Source organism: Semicossyphus pulcher, unplaced genomic scaffold (genome assembly GCF_022749685.1).
Source record: "Semicossyphus pulcher isolate SPU_LCO1_2020_fin unplaced genomic scaffold, fSemPul1.0.p SCAF_5, whole genome shotgun sequence".
NCBI lineage: Eukaryota > Metazoa > Chordata > Actinopteri > Labriformes > Labridae > Semicossyphus > Semicossyphus pulcher.
The window spans coordinates 14,841,128-14,859,066 of record NW_027211726.1 but is presented as its reverse complement, the minus strand read 5'-3'; the positions used below and the strand labels follow the sequence as shown (position 1 = coordinate 14,859,066).

At 41.7% G+C, this 17,939-nt stretch overlaps 1 protein-coding gene across 2 annotated transcripts in view; it reads right to left on the bottom strand.

Moving 5' to 3' along the window:
- The window catches only part of pag1 (phosphoprotein membrane anchor with glycosphingolipid microdomains 1), a 53,836-nt gene that overhangs the window by 3,662 nt on the left and 32,235 nt on the right, over positions 1-17,939 (bottom strand). For both annotated transcript variants that reach the window (XM_069681816.1, XM_069681817.1), the window contains exons 2-8: positions 15,410-15,445; positions 12,765-12,996; positions 11,905-11,962; positions 7,734-7,830; positions 7,159-7,328; positions 6,596-7,018; positions 231-290 (exon numbers count right to left, since the gene is read on the bottom strand). In XM_069681816.1, coding sequence (XP_069537917.1) covers positions 231-290; positions 6,596-7,018; positions 7,159-7,328; positions 7,734-7,830; positions 11,905-11,962; positions 12,765-12,952 — 996 coding nt within the window. In that variant the 5' untranslated portion in view covers positions 12,953-12,996; positions 15,410-15,445. The remainder of the gene's footprint in view (positions 1-230; positions 291-6,595; positions 7,019-7,158; positions 7,329-7,733; positions 7,831-11,904; positions 11,963-12,764; positions 12,997-15,409; positions 15,446-17,939) is intronic.

Genomic DNA, 17,939 nt, shown 5'->3' with positions numbered 1-17,939 from the left:
CAGGAATTAAAAAAAAAAAAATAGAGTTACTGATGCATGTTTAACAAAAGACCCCAGCTAGGTTCTTCCCTCATAGCATAACGTCTGATGTAGCGTGATTATTTTAACAGTTCTTCTTTTTTTCTTATCTTAGACGCTGGTGGAGAAGTGGCATTCAAAGAGTAAAGTGCTGCCGTCTCGGGACTGGAAAACACAGATTGGGGGAATAAGGGAGTTTAACACACACTTACTTCATTGTCTGACAGAATGTGGTTGTCGAACCCCGGCGCGGGAGACAGAGGGGAGTGCAACTGGAGGAGAAAAGAACAAAAAGATGGATTTAGATATGGCAGCCTGTGTTTGGAAAGAAAAGACTGAGTGCAGAGTCAGACGTTTGGAACACACCTCAGGCTGCAAAGTGGATGCTCATTACTCCTGTTAGAAACATTTTAAGGGTTGTCACACAAATTGCATGTTGAAGAAATGTAAAAATATTCTAATAATGTGTTAAATTTAAACAGGTTCTCTTTAGTTACTGAAACGCGGTGTGGTAAAAGAGATCTTTGAAGCAACTCTGACGTGTGGCAATTAAGATATGGCAGTTCTTATTGATCCATATTGCTAAAACATGCTCACAAAGTTCTCAAAAAACACCAGTAAAAAACATGGTTGAATGTCTTACAAGAGTGCTTTGGTAGGCAATCAATAACTGAACTTCTAAACTACTCCCAACAGCGTGCAAGAAACGAGCGGCACATTTGCAATTTCTGCTGGGACACATATGAAGCGTATGCTGTATATAAGCACCCGTTCTTTAAGGAAATTATTGAGTGGAAGTCGATAGGCAGTGACGGAGAGTGTGATGTTTTTGTGCACAGCTTCTGTCCGCCGTATGATCGATGGGGGAGCCATTAATCAAGAACGCACGTGTGACAGCAGCGGCAAACACCTCAGGAGTGTAACGAGAACCTCAATATCGCTGCCAGCAATGACTAAATAGTCCAGATCACATGAAAATTTTAAGCGCTTACTTTTGTGCTGTTTTTTCTAATGATTAAATTTATATTCAATTAAAAAAAACAAGTAAAAACTGTCCACTTGTTGGGGCAAGGTATGAGAGAGGCTACATCGCTACACAAGCTACACTCTTATTGTTTCTCTGGCACTTTCTCAAAGAGCCTAAATCAATATGGTTACTTTATGGATAAAGCTTGTTAGGAGGCATGATTACTTTTATAGATCAGTCACACACTCTGTAACGCAGCAGATGCCTTTTTCATTTCGCCTTAATTAGCCGACCAATTAGCCAGAGTGCCCGGAGGAGTCTTCGTATAAAACGTGGACAAAGGTGACTTGATTCAGTCGCTGCAGCTCTGAGTGGGTCTCACAATATTTGTTCATCTAATTTGCAGCCGGCTTATTCTTGGCTCGAGTAGCGTTGCAAATTAGATTGGTATTTTGTGCACATCGTCAACAATAAACGTGGTACTTAAACTGGGTTCTGGGTTCAGTTTGAAAAAACTTCATTTAAAGGATTTTAAAAAAGAGATATAACAGTGTATTTTAATCATATTTTGACATGAAACAATAAGACATGACGTGTTTGCGTGTCTATGTGAGGCAGGATTATGGCGTTATGTGTACGCATGAGATACAATGACACACAGGACATGCGAGTATGACAGTAAGCTGATTACAGCGGCCTCAGAAGATGGACGACTCAGGTGTCAATGTGTCACTCATGATGACGAGCATGTTGACATACGCACATCAGTGCGGATTCACCAGCTCAGATTACCTGCCTTCCTTGTGCTGCACGTGCTCATTGAAGCATCAAAACAACCTTAACCATGTGCAGTGCAAAGTATACAACCTATAACACACTAGGGCGAGGGACGTTATAACTGAATTGTAATAAATAAAAACGGATATTCGATTGTTAAAATCAATATTCGATATGAAAAAAAAACAGCTCTACCGCGGTTGTCTCGCAGCTCTCGCGTGTTCACGTATGTCCTCGCGCGCACTCTCTTGGTTACGGAGCATCTTTAAATGCACACGACGTCACTTTAAACGTTAATAATTAACTTTAACCTAGCTAAAACAACAACCGCGTGGCGTGTGGTGATGATGGCCGAGAATTCAAATCCCAGCCCGGCCGGAGAGAGAGAGATTCTCACCCCCAGCATAACAGATAGGAATGTTGATTTTTTTTGTTGATCTATGTTGATTCAATTTTGACATTAAACACACATTTTAATACTAAGATCTTCTAAATGGCTAAAAAGATTCCCTTTAGCGCCTAACTGTGCTGACATGCGTATTACCTGGAGCGTGTCCCAGGTGTATCTCCCAGAAGCCCACTGGCTGGGTCAAATTCATTTCCTGCACTTCGCATGAAAAGCCCACAGGCGACAAGCAGGCAAATGAGTGCAAACAAGTGCTACTGCTGTTTATAATGGTTCAATCACTGTAGCACTGCACAGGATCAAAGAAACTGTGAATGAAAGGTCACAAACAGGCTGTGCGAGTGTGTGTGAGAGTCTAGAAATTGTGTGTGTGTGCGTGTGTGTGTAAAAATGTGTGTGAGCTGCATTTACCGAGATGCTACCTGAGGGGATTCCTCTCAAGACATTTACATAAAGGCACCCCGGTGTGTGTGTGAGACAGAGATGGAGAGAGAGTTTCTATAGCGCACATCATCCATCATGAAGCCAGACTAACTGTCATAGTGATGGTGGCCAGCTGGCGCTCTCTCTCACACACACACACACACACACACACACACACACACACACAACATACACACTCCGTCTGACAAGACAAATCACCAACGGCTCTTGGTCATATACGGGCGCAAACTGCAGGGAGCCCAGAACATCCAGGGTTAACCTTAAATCAGCCCCAGGGAGTCCATGTGGAGCACAATGTATGTAAACACACACATGTTGTATCTGTGTGTGTGTGTGTGCAATAAGGGGGATGGGGAGGAATAACAGAATTAATGCTGACTAGACAGGCCAGCCAAGTATGTGTGGGTGTGTATATTTGTTGGCGCATCCATAATTGAGTACATTTTGAGAGTGTGTGTGGCTGCCAGTTTGGTTTGGAGACAAAGATCAAGATTTGATCATCGATACGAGGTCAGATGAGGCTAACCGCGCCTGCTGTCCAAATGAGCAGCACTGATTAAGTAATTGGCTGCAACAGCAGAGACAAAGGAATGGAGAGATGTTGGAGAAGAAGTATGGAGAGAGGGAGGAGAAGAGAATCGAGTAAAAGAGCATATTAAAGAATGATTCTGTTTTAACAAACATGCGTCTATACGGTTTTGGCACTATTCAATAACCAGATTCTAAACCACTTTATTTGAACTTAAAACCAAAAGGGGAAGTAACTAAAGAGTGAATTACCCTTGTTGCAAGGGAAAACACGCTCAACTACGGTAATCACAGTAGGTCAAAGTTCAACAGGAAGCCAGTATTCAGACTGTAAGGCTTGGTATCGTTTAACAAATGACAATAGTGAAAATTAAAGTACCCATAAAGTGATACAGATACCACCATACTTGTAGTCTAAGTTTAAATGACAGTTGTGTTTGACTAGAAATGTTTTGATATTACTTGGGTTACTTAAAGTATCTGAACTATCTATTAATAAGGGCCTGTGTCCACTAACGGCATTTTTTGAGCTGGAAGCACCGATTTTCTTTACAAAACCAATGCAGTTCAGCATCCTCAGTGCAAAAATAGTCGCTGTGCTCACAGCGCTCTCAGTTGAAAATAGTTCAACTTTTTGAACATCGCCACACTCTACAATCAAAATTGAGAAGGGGCGGGACTTCAGATATCAACTTATCAATATCAACAACAATGTAGGAGGAGAAGCTAATCCTGCTGGTCATTGACATTTATTCCATGCGCCCAGTCGTTTTATGCTGCTAATGCCAGGACACAATTCCTTTCCATTGTTTTTATGTTTTCTTTGTAAAATGTTCTTGAATAAAAGCAAATATTAAGCGCCAGGTGCCGCGATAGAACTTCGTGTCCTAGCAACAGTAAGCGCCGGAGAGAAGCGCTCTGAAATTAAGGGTTGTAGACGCTGCCAGAAAAACGCTGTCAGTGGACACAGGCCATAACTGATACCCAGCCTGTAGACTGTAACTAATACTTATAAAGGGCAGTTCTGTTTGGGTGGATGGTGTAACTGTTGTGACTGTTTTTGCTTTTACAAAAATGTATCTAAATGGGGATTTTATTTCAAGTCTGGGAGATGACCTGGCTGCCTTAAGTTCGTTGCCCCATCAAGATTATGATGCTACTATGCTCTTAAATCTTTTCTCATTCGGCCTTACATTATTGAAATGAGCTGGGCCAAAACTGCAACAAGACTAGCCTCTTTGTGATGCTGCCTATGAGCTAATGCTGTCATCAGCATGCTAACATGCTCAGCCAGTTAAGTGTATTTTGTAACGTCCTGCCCTCTCTGCCTGCTACTGGTTTGGTTGACTTCCTGGTTCAGGAGCTAATGGGCAGAGTCGGGAAGGACATCAGGAAACTGCCTACACCTGAGTTAATTAGGCCTCAGCTTATTTAAGTGGCTTCCACTCTAACCTGTTTCTCCTCTCTTCCTCCCAGGCCTCCACCAGCTGGTTTGGTTGTCTCTGTGTTTCATTCGCGTTCAACACTACACTCAACCATACGCTGTTTATTTTATCTTTAGTTTTACAATAAATTAATACATTAAAACTTTTTCATGTGTGATTCTCTTACATAAAAATATTCACTAATTAGCCCAAAACACAAAGCCCTGCTAAGGATCAAGGCTAAAAGAAGGGAATAAATGAGTAAATTAAAAGATGAGTGTGTAGAGATGAAGAACAGTTTCCACTTCATGCAGCTTTGCAGCATATTGATTGTGTGGTTTGCGTTTGTGTGCTTGTCAACAGTCTGATGCAACTCTATCTGAGCTCTGAGTGCAGCAGTGTGTGTGTGTGTGTGTGTGTGCTGGTGCGTCTGTACATGTGTGCGTGTCTCTGATGGATCTCAGCATGTGGAAGGCAGCATGCTGAGCGCAGCAGCAGCAGCTCTGCTCTCTCTGCTCCGTGCATGACACTGAACCGCTTTTCTTCTCTTTCGTTACCTCTTCTTTCACTTTATGCTCCCACCCTCTCTTCCTCTTTACAGCTCCACATTTAACCCTTTCCCTTCCTCCTCTCTTCTATACAGTTTTTCCACATAATCCTCCTGTCTTCTTTCTCGACTTCTCTCTACTGTAGATGTCTTCATTTATGGTGCTGTGTGTCTTTCTCTCTCCTCTCACTGTCACTCACTCTTGACTCCCTTACCAACTGTCTTTATGCTCCCCTCAGCTCTTTTTGAGCCATCATCTCTCTGTCTTTATCTCTGTTTTATCCATTACTCTCTCTTGCTCTTCCCACTCCAGCTCCCATCTTCATCCTCTCCCTCTCTCTTAAACTTCTTCCCTCGGCCTGTCATTCTCCCCGAGGCGGCACTGAGCAGGCAGTTTAGCAGATGATAATTGTAGTGGTGACGCATCTCCCTCTTTCTTTTGTTCTCTATGGTCATTAGCTACTCTCTTATACACAGTGTTGCTGAGAAGATGACCCATGTCGATCTTTTAAGGAAAAAAAATTAGATAATAAGATGAGGATAACTTGAGAACAATACTCAATTATACCATCAATATGTATTTCCAATTCTTAGCTTAATACTTTCTTATCATGTCAACACACTACTCTGTTACTGGGGTTAACTGAGTTTAAAAGTCATGAAATGTTGATTCGTTTTACTTTAAAACCTCATTATTGATAACATTATGAAAAATAATATTAAAGACATCCATACAAATCACAACTAAGGTGTGAGTCACATTTTTTTTTCTTCAAACATGGTGAAAAGATCATTTTTACCATTAGCTTCGTCGGCAGCTAGCTAGCAAAGCAAGTCATGCTACTGTTTGCTAGCAAGCTTTTACTTTATGTACGGTTAGTTATTAGTGACTCTAGTTAGTGTCAGTGGTTTAGAAATTATAGCAGTTACATAATTAAATTTTAATATGTAGTTATCTCATATAAATTTCGAATTTGTAGCTAGCTGCTAAACATTTTATTGAGCTTAACTTAACTTATTAAGCTAACTCTGCTTGAGCTAAGGCTAACTCTACCTCTATCTGTTGCTAACAGCGATTGTGTTGGTTTTTAACTTGCGTATGTACCCAGATATGATCAGCGATTAAGTTTAGACTGAATCTAGTATAATAACTCCCTTTGATAATTAAAACCTTGAATTTGTGTATTAAAACAAAGATTTAAATCACTAAAACTGTCAACATAATCCATCTTCCAGTAAAACTGCAGCATTTTGTACTTTACAAGCCAAGTTAAAAGTTCGAACTGAAATCCAGCTGAACCATGAAAAGCCATTTAAACCCATTTAAAAATAAAAGAGATAGGAATATGATATAATATATTAAGTACATTAATGGCTTTTTATTATTTAAACATCTTCATTTCTGCAAGGTTTCCCCTGTTCTATTAAATTAGCAATGAACCTGCTTTAAATGTTAGCTCACTTAACATACATACACTCCTCACCTCTCCATTGTGCAGCCCAGCCCCTGCCAGCCCATTCATCATCACAGGCTGGTTGTCATTTTCATCCAGAACCTTCTCTGGTACCGGCGGAGGTAAGTCCTCCTCTGGTTCCTTGCGGGAGGGAACCCCTGGATTATCCGAGCGCCTTTTGGCCTCCAAGTCGGCGCTGTGGCGGCTCTTCTTCTTCAGGTCAACAGAGGCGTACTCGACCCCTGCGCACAGGGGCCCCCGCTCAGGTGTGCAGGGGCTGAGGTGGCCATTGAGAAGGGGAGGGGGGTGATGGGGAGGTTCATCGGGGCTCAGCTGGATGGTACCATTGGGGAGGCCGAGCTGTGCCGGGGGGTCTTTGAGTTCCTTGACCGTTTCGTACAGGGAGTCTTCAACGCTGACGTCACGTGATGCAGTCGCCATCTCCTTCACCACCTGCAAAAAATCTGATTCTTTAAAATGCATCATGAAGCCTCACAAACAACCACAGCTTTAATCTCCTGTAACTTCCACATTTAAGCTCATTGTAAGTTTAATCATGATTCTGTTCTCAGGAGGTGACTTTAAACAATGACCTCGTAGGTGCTGTCCCCCGAGGCTGGGGGTCCATCCCCGATGAGGGCGTTGTTGGGAGGGATGCTGGGAAGCTCTCGGTCCTGAGGACACTTGGAGGACCTGAGCTCTGATTGGCTGGAGAGCATCTCCTCTGACGGCTGGGGACTGGTGTCCTGTGTGTCCGTGAGGACTGGTGAAGCAGTAAAAAAGGAGAATAAGGATGGCATCTCATTTGGTGAATTTTAATGCGTCTTTGTGAGAGCCTGTTTTGAACATTTACTTCAAAGTCATTTGTTATGACTCACATTTTCCGGCAGACTAGATCGGTTTCTATTTACAGTTTGCAGTTACTGATACTTAGCACCCACCCAGCTAGACATGACTAACACCATTACATAGATTTCACCATAAAAGAACAGCTGTAAAACAGCAAACTATATTGCATGACAGCAGCTGCCTAGCGAACACTATTGTCCCGTTGCTGAATTATAAAAGTAAAGGAGAGCAGAAAGAGGCTGCACTCGAACATTAGTCTCATTATAATAGCAAACAACATCTACAATCAAGACATTCCATGCTAACGGTCTTGGCTTACTTGTACCGCTGGTAAGAGGACCATTGTGAGAGCTGCTGACCGCCGCGTCAGTCGCAGGACTGTCAGCCGATTGGCTGATCGTCTCCCTCTCCGACACCTGCACAACAAAAGGGGTAGATGTTTTTCACAGCCGGGATGAGCTCAGAGGCTGGAGCATCGACTCAGACTCGGAAGAATTTAATGTGTTAGGAAAATTATATTCCAGGATCATCAGGATTTTGCAGCACTGATTACAATTTTTACATTTCTCTGTTCTTTTCTGAGCTTTTCTTAGCATTTCCAATCACATCACTGATTACTTTAAGCTCATAATCAGTATGTTAGGCATGCTTAATTGAGTGTCGTGTATTTTTACCAACATAAGACATCTACAGATAAACTGATTTATGCATTATTAAGATGTTTTTTCTTATCTCGGTTGATTGTAATGAGCTCATCCGACATTCCTCTTTGTCTAAAACCTTGCATACATGCATCTTACTTTATGTCACGTTAATAAGAGACACTGAAAACAAGTCAAGAATAACACACAGTTGGGTGAAACGACAGGCATGAGTGGTGTCACATGAATAAAAATGATATCCACAGGGAAAATAGTTCCCCATTTAACCTTCCCTCCCTCTGCAGGAAAGTCAAGGCTGCAAAGCAACCGCCCCGAAGCCAGCAGGGATTCGGTCTTGCTCAAGGACACTTCAGCAGAGCAGAACGTCGAGACTTTAAACCTTCTCCTCTACAGTTGAAGGGTGTTTCCTTTTAGTTGCTGCATCACATGGTAAAATCAGCAGCTGAAGAAGCTCGACGTGTGAGCAAACACTTACATCAACACTCTGAGAGGCTCCAAATGACTAACACTGAAAATAAATTGCACTAATTACCACCGCGTGTTCGGAGCACCTGCTGCACTGAGGCAAGATTTATCAAAACACACTTTATATATAACCTGTCCTATTTCTGAAGGCAACGGTGTCACTTCTAACACAAACTACCAAGAGGTTACAAACACTGTAAGTATAAATGAACAGGTGCAAGTCAGGTCTCTTTGTTCAGGTTTGTTGTTTTCCTTGTGTGAGCAGAAGGTTGTGCATAAGAAGCTCCACAACACCACCTAGTGGTTAAATACTCTCATAACCTTTGGTGTCTATGATGTAATCTTTAACTATTTTATCACCCAAATGTCTCTCATCCTTTTGTTGTTTTGCTTTCTCTTATTCACTTTCATTCAAGCTCTATCTTTGGCCCTGTTCACACCAGGTATTAACATGTGGTTTTCTTGATCAGATCACAAGTGGGCAGCCTTCAGTACAGGCATGAACAGACCCAGGACGGATTGAGGACGCATTCAGATAACTCACGTACGGAGGTGGTCTGGAAAGCATTTATCCACTTGCACTTGGCAGTGTGTACGCATGTGTCCTGGGCCACATTAAGCACCGCCCACAGATGGTCAAGGTCCTCATATTAGATTCATTAATAAGATCAATGTAGATTTAAGGAGCATTTGGGTATAGAATAGGGTCTTAATCTTACTTTAGTATCATGTAAAAGTGTATGATCAACCCTGCCTATAATCTAAACTGGGGATAGACCGATTATCGGCGCCGATATTCGGCATTTTGACGCATATCGGCATCTGCCTTTTTTTTTTTTATCCGACGGTCGATAAGAGATCATTTTAAAACTGGGTTATTTTGGCTCTGATGCAGTCGCGCCTCTCTGTCTGCAGTCACTACTCTGTCTCCAGCATTGTCCCACCCATTTAAACAAAGTTAAGTGTTGGAGTTTGTATTATTCAAAATTTTGACACCAATATTTTCACTTTTACTGCAAATGAATATCGGCTCCAAATATCGGTTATCGGCCTCCTTGACTACTAATAATCGGTATCAGCCCTGAAAAAACCATATCAGTCTATCTCTAATCTAAACCAGTGGTTCTCAGCTGGTCTAGCCTCAGGACCCATCACCGCCTCCTTAATGACAATTAATTCATTTTACAGCCTTTTTCCAACAGAATTAAACTAAAAAACTGCTAAATAAATGCAGCTACTGTCAAGCCTCAAGAATGTAAATGTAACTGTAGCTGGAGTTACACAATCAGTGGATACACGGAGTGTGCATGGAGTGGATCTAAACAATACAATCATTAAAATCTGTGCTTTCTGAGCCTAACACAATTTTAAGAGAATAATCTAGTTATTAAAACTCTTTTAATCGTATTTTATTTCTTTTAAATCTGTGCTATTTTCATATTTTTTCCATTTTTTGTATTGATATCTATTTTCTATTCAACCTTGATGATTTTAGGTCCTGTTTGATTTTGCTGCCTTTGTGAACAACTTTTATCTTTTTATTAAGACTGATCCTTTTATTGTTTAATCCAGTTTGTTTATTCAATTATCTGTCTCCAAAAATACAAAACAAAGAATTTATTTCCTTGGTCGACTAACATCTCTCCGGGCGAGTAAAAGAATACTGCTTTTGTTTTTTACGTCTGTCCTACGTGACTGTAACACCACGTGGTACAAGTGCCTGTCCACTGTGTTAAAGTCTAAACTGCTCCACCGAATGAAAACGTGCTCTCTCAAAGACTCTGACCCTAACACACTCTAAACAATCAATATGAACTATTACCATCAAAGCAGAGATACAGGGCCCCACATTTTAATGAGGCCAGTTCACCAGTCTATCCTTAAATAAAATGTACTGTTGTCTGTATGTTGCTGTCTTTTATAATCAAGTTGCTCCAAACCAATTGGCTGAAGAGGGATCTAATTTGTATAGGATTAGAAAAGATCTCTATAAACAAGATTATTATTGTTATATAATTTATATTATTCCGCTTTCTAACCAAGAACAGCGTCCTTAAGGTGGCTGCATCATACAAAAACCAGAGCTGTCCTGTTCCTCTGCGGTGGAGACAGAAGATGTTGCAGGTGAGTACCAGAGCCACTCATCCGTACAGACAAAGACTCTAATTCGACCTATCACAGTGTGACATTGTCCGTCATTTAAATAGGCCCCTCTTGAAACAATCTGACCACCCTCTAATTGCAGGTTACATTGAAGGTATCTATCAAACCCTTAGAGGCTCACAGGAGTGTGTATGTGCTCTCGCACGCAGACGCAGAGGGAGTGACAGGATAAGAGAGTGAGAGGATGTCACTTAGCCTGTGAAAGCCGGGCATTTGTCATACTTAAACGTTGCTTGGCTACTGAAGCATCACTATTATGGGAGTCGGTAATAACTATCTTTTTCCCATGACAGTAAGCTCAGGACACGGTGTCATTATGAGAAGCGCATTCCTAGAGAGGGCAAAGGTTAACGCTACATATGGAGATTATTCTGCATCTTTTTCATATATATTGTGACTTTTTTGTGGTTTAACTTAACTTCACAAAAACAAATACCCTTAATACCCTTAAGACCTGTAATATTATAATAACATGATAAGAGAGTAGCAGTACATGGCGTCAGGAGTAAACACAACTTGAGGCTTGCGTGTGAGGAGGATTTGTTTGTGTGTGTTTCCGTGTCACTTCAAGTGGGTTACAGGGGAAATGTCAGATTGTGTGTGTATGTGTCTCAAACGATATCAGGGTGAAGATGTGTGTGTGTTGTTGTTCAGGCATGCAGCCAATGTGGAAGCTCCATCCACAGCCTCATTTACAAGTGGTTACACAGCCTGATTACAGACATGTCACTCAGACACGCCGGGGTCTAATGAGGACTGTGTTGACTGTGTGTGTGTGTGTGTGCGTGTGTGTGTGTGTGTGTGTGTGTGTGTGTGTGTGTGAGTGTGTGTGTGTGTGTGTGTGAAGAACAGATGTGGGTTACTGTTTTTTCTGTTGTTTAGATTAAATCCTTGCTCTTTCTTGAGTTTCCCAGAATCCCAAACTGCTACTGCACCCTGACTTTCTTCTATTTATGTGTGTGTATAATGTGTAATGTTCATACACTTGTAATCTGTCTGACACACTGTGGCAAAACACTCAGCTGTTGTCCTCCACATATAGTTTTACAGACACACAGAAAAACAGAAAACCTAATCACAGTTGTGTTCACTACCAGGCTAGCCGTCTCCCTCCTTTCTGCTAAGCTAAGCTAACCTATCCAGCTGTTTATTTCTCAATCTGTTGAACTACTCCATGTGCAATTGCAAGAAAAAACTCACTCCGTTCATTAGGTTCTCATGGTCTCCTGCTGGATGCGAGTTGGCCACTTTCTTCTGCCTAGAAAGAGACATCAGAGAAAAGAGACGGGAATAAAAGGCGGATGATTTCAGAGCGCAGAGGACGCAGAGCAGCCATAACACTGCAATTTGTGGTGTCAGCGTCTTGTGTAAATTGTAAGTAAAATGTAATAGTCTCGCTCCTTGGATCAGGTGCAGGCGTATGTGTTAGTTATTGTTTTGGCTCTGGGCTTAAATAAAGCAATGGCTGAAGCTAAATTAAAGTGCTGATTTTCAGGATTAAGGGTGCTTGTTGGTGGACTTTCAAATTAAATGTAATTAGTTTAAGAAGTTGGATGTCAAAGGGTTGCCTCCTGGTGTCTGGCTTTTTCCAGAGAGATGGCGAAAACAGCACGTTGACATTAAAATGCATACATGAGAACACTGGCCCCATAGCTCTTAGAGGTGTTTATATGAAACCAATTACAGTAGTGCAGTTTCTACATGCGAGTGCCTTTTGACAGCACACAAACTCATTTATAGTTTTAACTTTAAAACCACAATATCCTGAGGGACATTCTTTATTTATCCTCAGCAGAACTTTTCCTCATTGTTGCCACACCTCTAATCACCGGAGCCAAGAATGCCCTCTAAAGTATTTGTGCTATTTTCAACACTACAATGCCCAGCCGGCGTTTCTACTGAGAGTAGATTGTGCTCAGTTATTTGGCTGCAGGATGTGGCGATATTTAAAAGCAGGAAACTGTTATCGTAATGCGCGTCACACTTTCCTGACATGTCTCAAAATATAGAGTGTTTCCTTGAACAAAAAAAAGTGATCAAATATAGGTCACAACACTCACCCTTTACAGCTAGCACACATCAGCAGCAGCACAGAGAGCAGCAGCAGGGCGGTGAGGGTGCTGAGGGTGATGGCCAGGACCAGCTGCCCGCTGCCAAGCCACGACGCCAATCCCGTGGCAGCTGCAGCCCCCGACCCGACGACACCGGCCTCCGGCCCCCACCACACTCCACTCAGCACCGGAGCCATGACGCATCACACTGTGGGGGGAGAGGACATTGGATAGGTACCGCCTGGAGAAAACAAACACAGACACATTCACATTAGTCACTTCAATCTTTGCAAAGTGAAACCCAGAGAGAAAATGAACCATCTTAATGAGATTAAATATGCAGCGCAAGTGTCTCTATGTTTGTATTTCTTCAGCCCGTCCTAAACGATTGTCGTTAAATGAGGATAAGTACAATTTACTGAAGGATACAACTTTCAAACTGTTCAAACTGTGTTTTATTTGTCAAGCAAACACACTGAATTCACTTGACTGTCGTGCAGCATTAATCATCTCCTCATTCTAATATAAAGCAACCACATAAAAATTTTTATCTGGTAATTACAGCCAATAAAAATGACATTTGATATTTTAAAATATAGCATGATTGATCCCTTGAAATCTTACTTATATGCAAGTCTCGTCATGCCCTTGATTATTTTACTCCTTTATTGAATTATTGAAGAATAAAGGGTTTATAATATTCACTTATCTACTATTAAACAAGCAGCTCAAGTGCACGCTATGGCCAGCAGATGGCAGCACATAGCAGAGTCAGACTGCAGTGCAGACAGTGACTCTGCTGCAGTGGTCCCTCGTCCACACAACTGGTGTCTGGGCTCTGCGCATCCGCATAAGCAACCTCATCACGTCTCTGTCTAACAGCCAAAGTTTGCTTTCTCTGAGCTGATGGAACCCCTGATGTTATCACGGGTGATTTATGGCATTGCAGGTGACTCGCAGGAGGCGGTGGTAGGGATGAGCTTGTGTGCTTGTCTGAGCCTCAGAAAACTCTGAACAAATAAATGTGTAGTGGAGGGTTTGTAAACCACCGTGTGTGCATGTGAGGATGTTTGCAGTGTTTAGTAGGAATGGAGGACAGGCGCTTTTTTCCCCTTCCCAATACCGATTCAGAACCCTAGATTTGAGCATGGGCTGATGCTGACTACCAATCTGATACTTGTGCAATAAATACATATGTTAATAACACCATTTAACAGCAATAAGCTATCCAACTAACCCTGTAAGGATGTGATATGATTGCTATCATTGTTGTACAGCCTGGCTCACTATAATGAAGAAATACTAACCCAAAAAAACAAGCTGAGAACCAAGAAACAGGCTAAGCTAACATTAAACAGCCCCCCTGATATCCTGTGTCTACCAAAATAGGTCGTAAGAACATTGATTTTTGTCATGAAACTGCTTTATTTTGTAGTTTTACTGGTTTTATGTATCTTAAGTTTAAATCTTTTAAAAATACGGAATTTGAAAACAAGGGATTGCTGTCATTTTGCTAGCTAACATTACGCTCTCTGCTAGCAGCAGGACACAGTTGTTCTTCGCAGCTCTAAAACAGCAGTTGCTAGTGTGGAGGAATCTTTTTTATCAAGAAACAGCTAAATGTTGTGGTTCTACTGGTTTTATATCTTAAAACAGCCTTAAAATGTGGAATTTGAAAACAAGGGTTTGCTGTCATCTTGCTAGCTAACGTTACTAGCAGCAGCGCACAGTTGTTCTTTGAAGCTCTGAAACAGCTAGTGTCAGCAAATAAAAAGAATGTTGAGACTGCTATATTTTGTGGTATAACTGGTATTAAATATCTTAACTCTAAATCCTTAAAAAATTCAGCCTTAAAATGTGTGATTTGAAAACAAGTTATTGCTGTCATTTTGCAAGCTAACGTTACACTCTCCGCTAGCAGCAACGCACAGTTGTTATTTGCAGCTCTGAAACAGTAGTTGCTAGATCCTGCTAAAATAATATATATTGCTGTGAAGGCTAATGTTTTGGAGATTAAACAAGTCGATTTTGGAGGGCTAACAAATTATAGTATCTGGTCTGTGCATTGACTGGCGTTTTAGCCAACGACCACAACTACATTTTAGGCTGTGTCAGAGCTACTTTCTATGCTGGTAGCAACACCGAAACAACTCTTGCCGAGAGAAGGTGAAGAAGAGAAAATATTGAGTGTTTCCTCTCTGTTTGTCTACCTATCTGCCTCCTCTTTTCAATAAACCAAAGTGACAACTACAGAAGATTCAGAAACTGTGACTTAACCTTATAATCCATCTTTCCTCGCCTCTTCTTCTCTGCTGTGTGCACGGACTAAACTCCTGTCTGGAGCATTGTGTATGTGAGTACAGATTAGAATATGTGTTGTGAAAAAACTCAAGTCTGTCTCTGCTCGCCTATGCTAATGTGACGGGGGAGTGTGGGAGCCGGGGACCTGCTCCTCGTCTTCTAGCAGCGACGGGAAGTTTTTGCAGCGAGTCAGACGGAGCTCTAGAAGCCAAATTTAACTTCTTCTTCAAAGGACGCTGAGGAATTCCTGTTTTTGTTGAAACCCCGGTTGTGTTTTTTTACGGATGTGAAATACACCGGGGCTCATGTTGCTATCAGTGTGAGTGGCTGGTGAGAGGCAAACACAACCTTACCTTGACACCTTGGATGATTAGTCAGCTCGGCCTCGCCTGGAAGAGAGCAGATAAAAACGAGAAGGGGGGGATTACTGCTGTGTGGAAGGAGAGCAGTGAGCTGAATATTATCCTCGGAGGGTGGACGGTGTTTCTGAGTGTGTGTGGATGCATGAACATAGCCTGGCTGGGCATGTGTGTGCGAGTGGGAGAGCGGTGAGGGATTTGGGAGTATGTTGTGCTTTTTTATACCCATATCAAACACATATTGGACAACAGGCTGCCTCTCAGACACACACACACCTTTGCAGTGTCTTTAAAGCTCACATACACACACACAATGTCTGCTTTATGGACCAGTCTGCCCATGTAACTGAGATGATACAACAGGGTGACATCATGCCTGATTTGTATCATATAACACATGATATCTAGGGTGTTCTCCGCACTTTTTCCAACATGAACACACAATTTCACACGCCCCAGACAGCAGTGTTTCAGTGTACAGCCCTGATGTTCTTTAAATACCAATGACTGCATATAAAGATGGACGATGCATCTCCACCTTCTCTCGTTGTACAAAAAATTAAGCCAGAATACCCCCCAGAGCGGGTGTCGCCATCTTGTATCAACGTATTGGCCCTTTCGCAAACTCAAACACACGCGTTTGAGACGTTTTGGCTTCACTTTTTAAACAGTCTATGGTACATACACATTGTTACCTCATGAGATTTTGAGCTTGATCTCCCTATTTTGAGTCTAAACTTGCCCTAAACGCCTGATAAACCTCCTTCTTCGGTTCGTCTGAGAGGCTTTCGTCCAGGTGTCACTATCTGCCGCCGCTGTGTGCCAGCTTGTGTGTGTGTGTGCCTCCGCTGGCACTTAAACCAGAATAATTACCGGCTGCCACAGCACTGTGTCACCATGGCAACATTCCCTTCTTCCTATCGGCGCTATTTACGGTGGAGAGAAAGAAAGGAATCACAGAAATGTTTTGAATGCAACTCATACTGTGTAGAGGATCATGAAGCAGCAGGTGGTGTTTGTGTGTGTTTTGGTATGCTATTGGTTTTAGTGTGTGTGGTTATGCCTTTTACACCTGTTGAACAAGAATGTGCAAATGCAGTCCTCTACCTTAAATCAAATGGTGTATGACAACGTATAGTACTCAACATGTAATGGTGTAACGGCTTTGACAAGGAAACTGTATTTGACGTGGATCCGTTTTGTCAGGGCTGATGCAGCAGACCAGATTGGTGCATTTCTAGATTCATCATTTATTAAATAAAATGTCAAACACACTACAAAAACTGTGTTAAATTAATAATGACATGACATAATGACAAAGAACGAAGAAGACAGCATCTCTTTGCAGTAACCAGTATTTATAAACCAGATTTGGACAAGATCAGAGCCTGAATGTCTGTCACACCCCTGACTGATATTAGCTAAATATGTTAGCTCTTCTTTTTTGCTATCTTTGTTAAGTTTGATTAATCATAAAAAAAAAATGTAAGGTACCTTAAAAGAAGAAGAAATAACAGATTTTCAAAACTGACAGGCAATAAAATACTCCATACTTAATTAAAAACACTCTTTTGCTACAGTTTTACTACTACCAGTAGCTAAAGGTGGCTAATGCTAGCAACTTTTAGCAAACTTTAAGATAGAAATTGCTATCAAACAAACATTTCTACGTCAGTTTGTTCATTTTACAACTCTTCTACCTATCCTATCGTTTACCTTGTTTGATATTAAGTATAACAGCACAACCTCGAGTGTGATATTTAAACTGTAAAGCAGCAACAATTGTTTATTATTATTTTTGTTTTTAGAATCATTCATTTGGCAACAACAACTAAAACTAGTTCCCCAACTTGACTGAAAATTACAGTTCGCAATGCTAGCATCAGAGAGCAGTTAAAAGTCCCAGTGCTGTTATACTCTATATCCGCACTCCTCTTCTCCAATCAAAATACTTGGAACGAACCGTGCTGCAATTATCTCAACAACCAATCAAATACACTCCTTCCTTCAGCGTTCCTTCAGAAGCTCCGCCCCCCCAAAATCTGTCATTGCGCATTTCCAGGGGAACAACTCTAACAGCTAACTAATAACAAGCAATATGAAGAAATCTTCGCATCTGAACGTAAGCCTCACTTGGTGAAGAAGTTTGTATCACTCTCATAGTTTAGCTCTGTTCCTCCAAGAAGAGGGAGAGTAGGCAGCAGAGGTCAGAGGTCAGTGTAGAAAACTTAACTAATTGGCTGGAATTGTGTTGCGTAGCTGGGTCCGAGCCACTTTGTTCGTTGCCAATTTCCAGAGCCAGGGCTGTGTGCAAACATTGGATTTTTTCAGCACACACACAGAACGGACATCTAGAGGACATATTTACTGAATTGTACTGTTCTCGATTACAATCGGCTACCTTATCTTTACATTTGCTCCCCGAGGCCGAGCTGCAGCACATTCCTCCATCCTCTTTCATTCCAGTATTCCCTGCCTGCCACATTTGGTGAATTTGAACATCTTAACTCAAACGCTTTAAAGA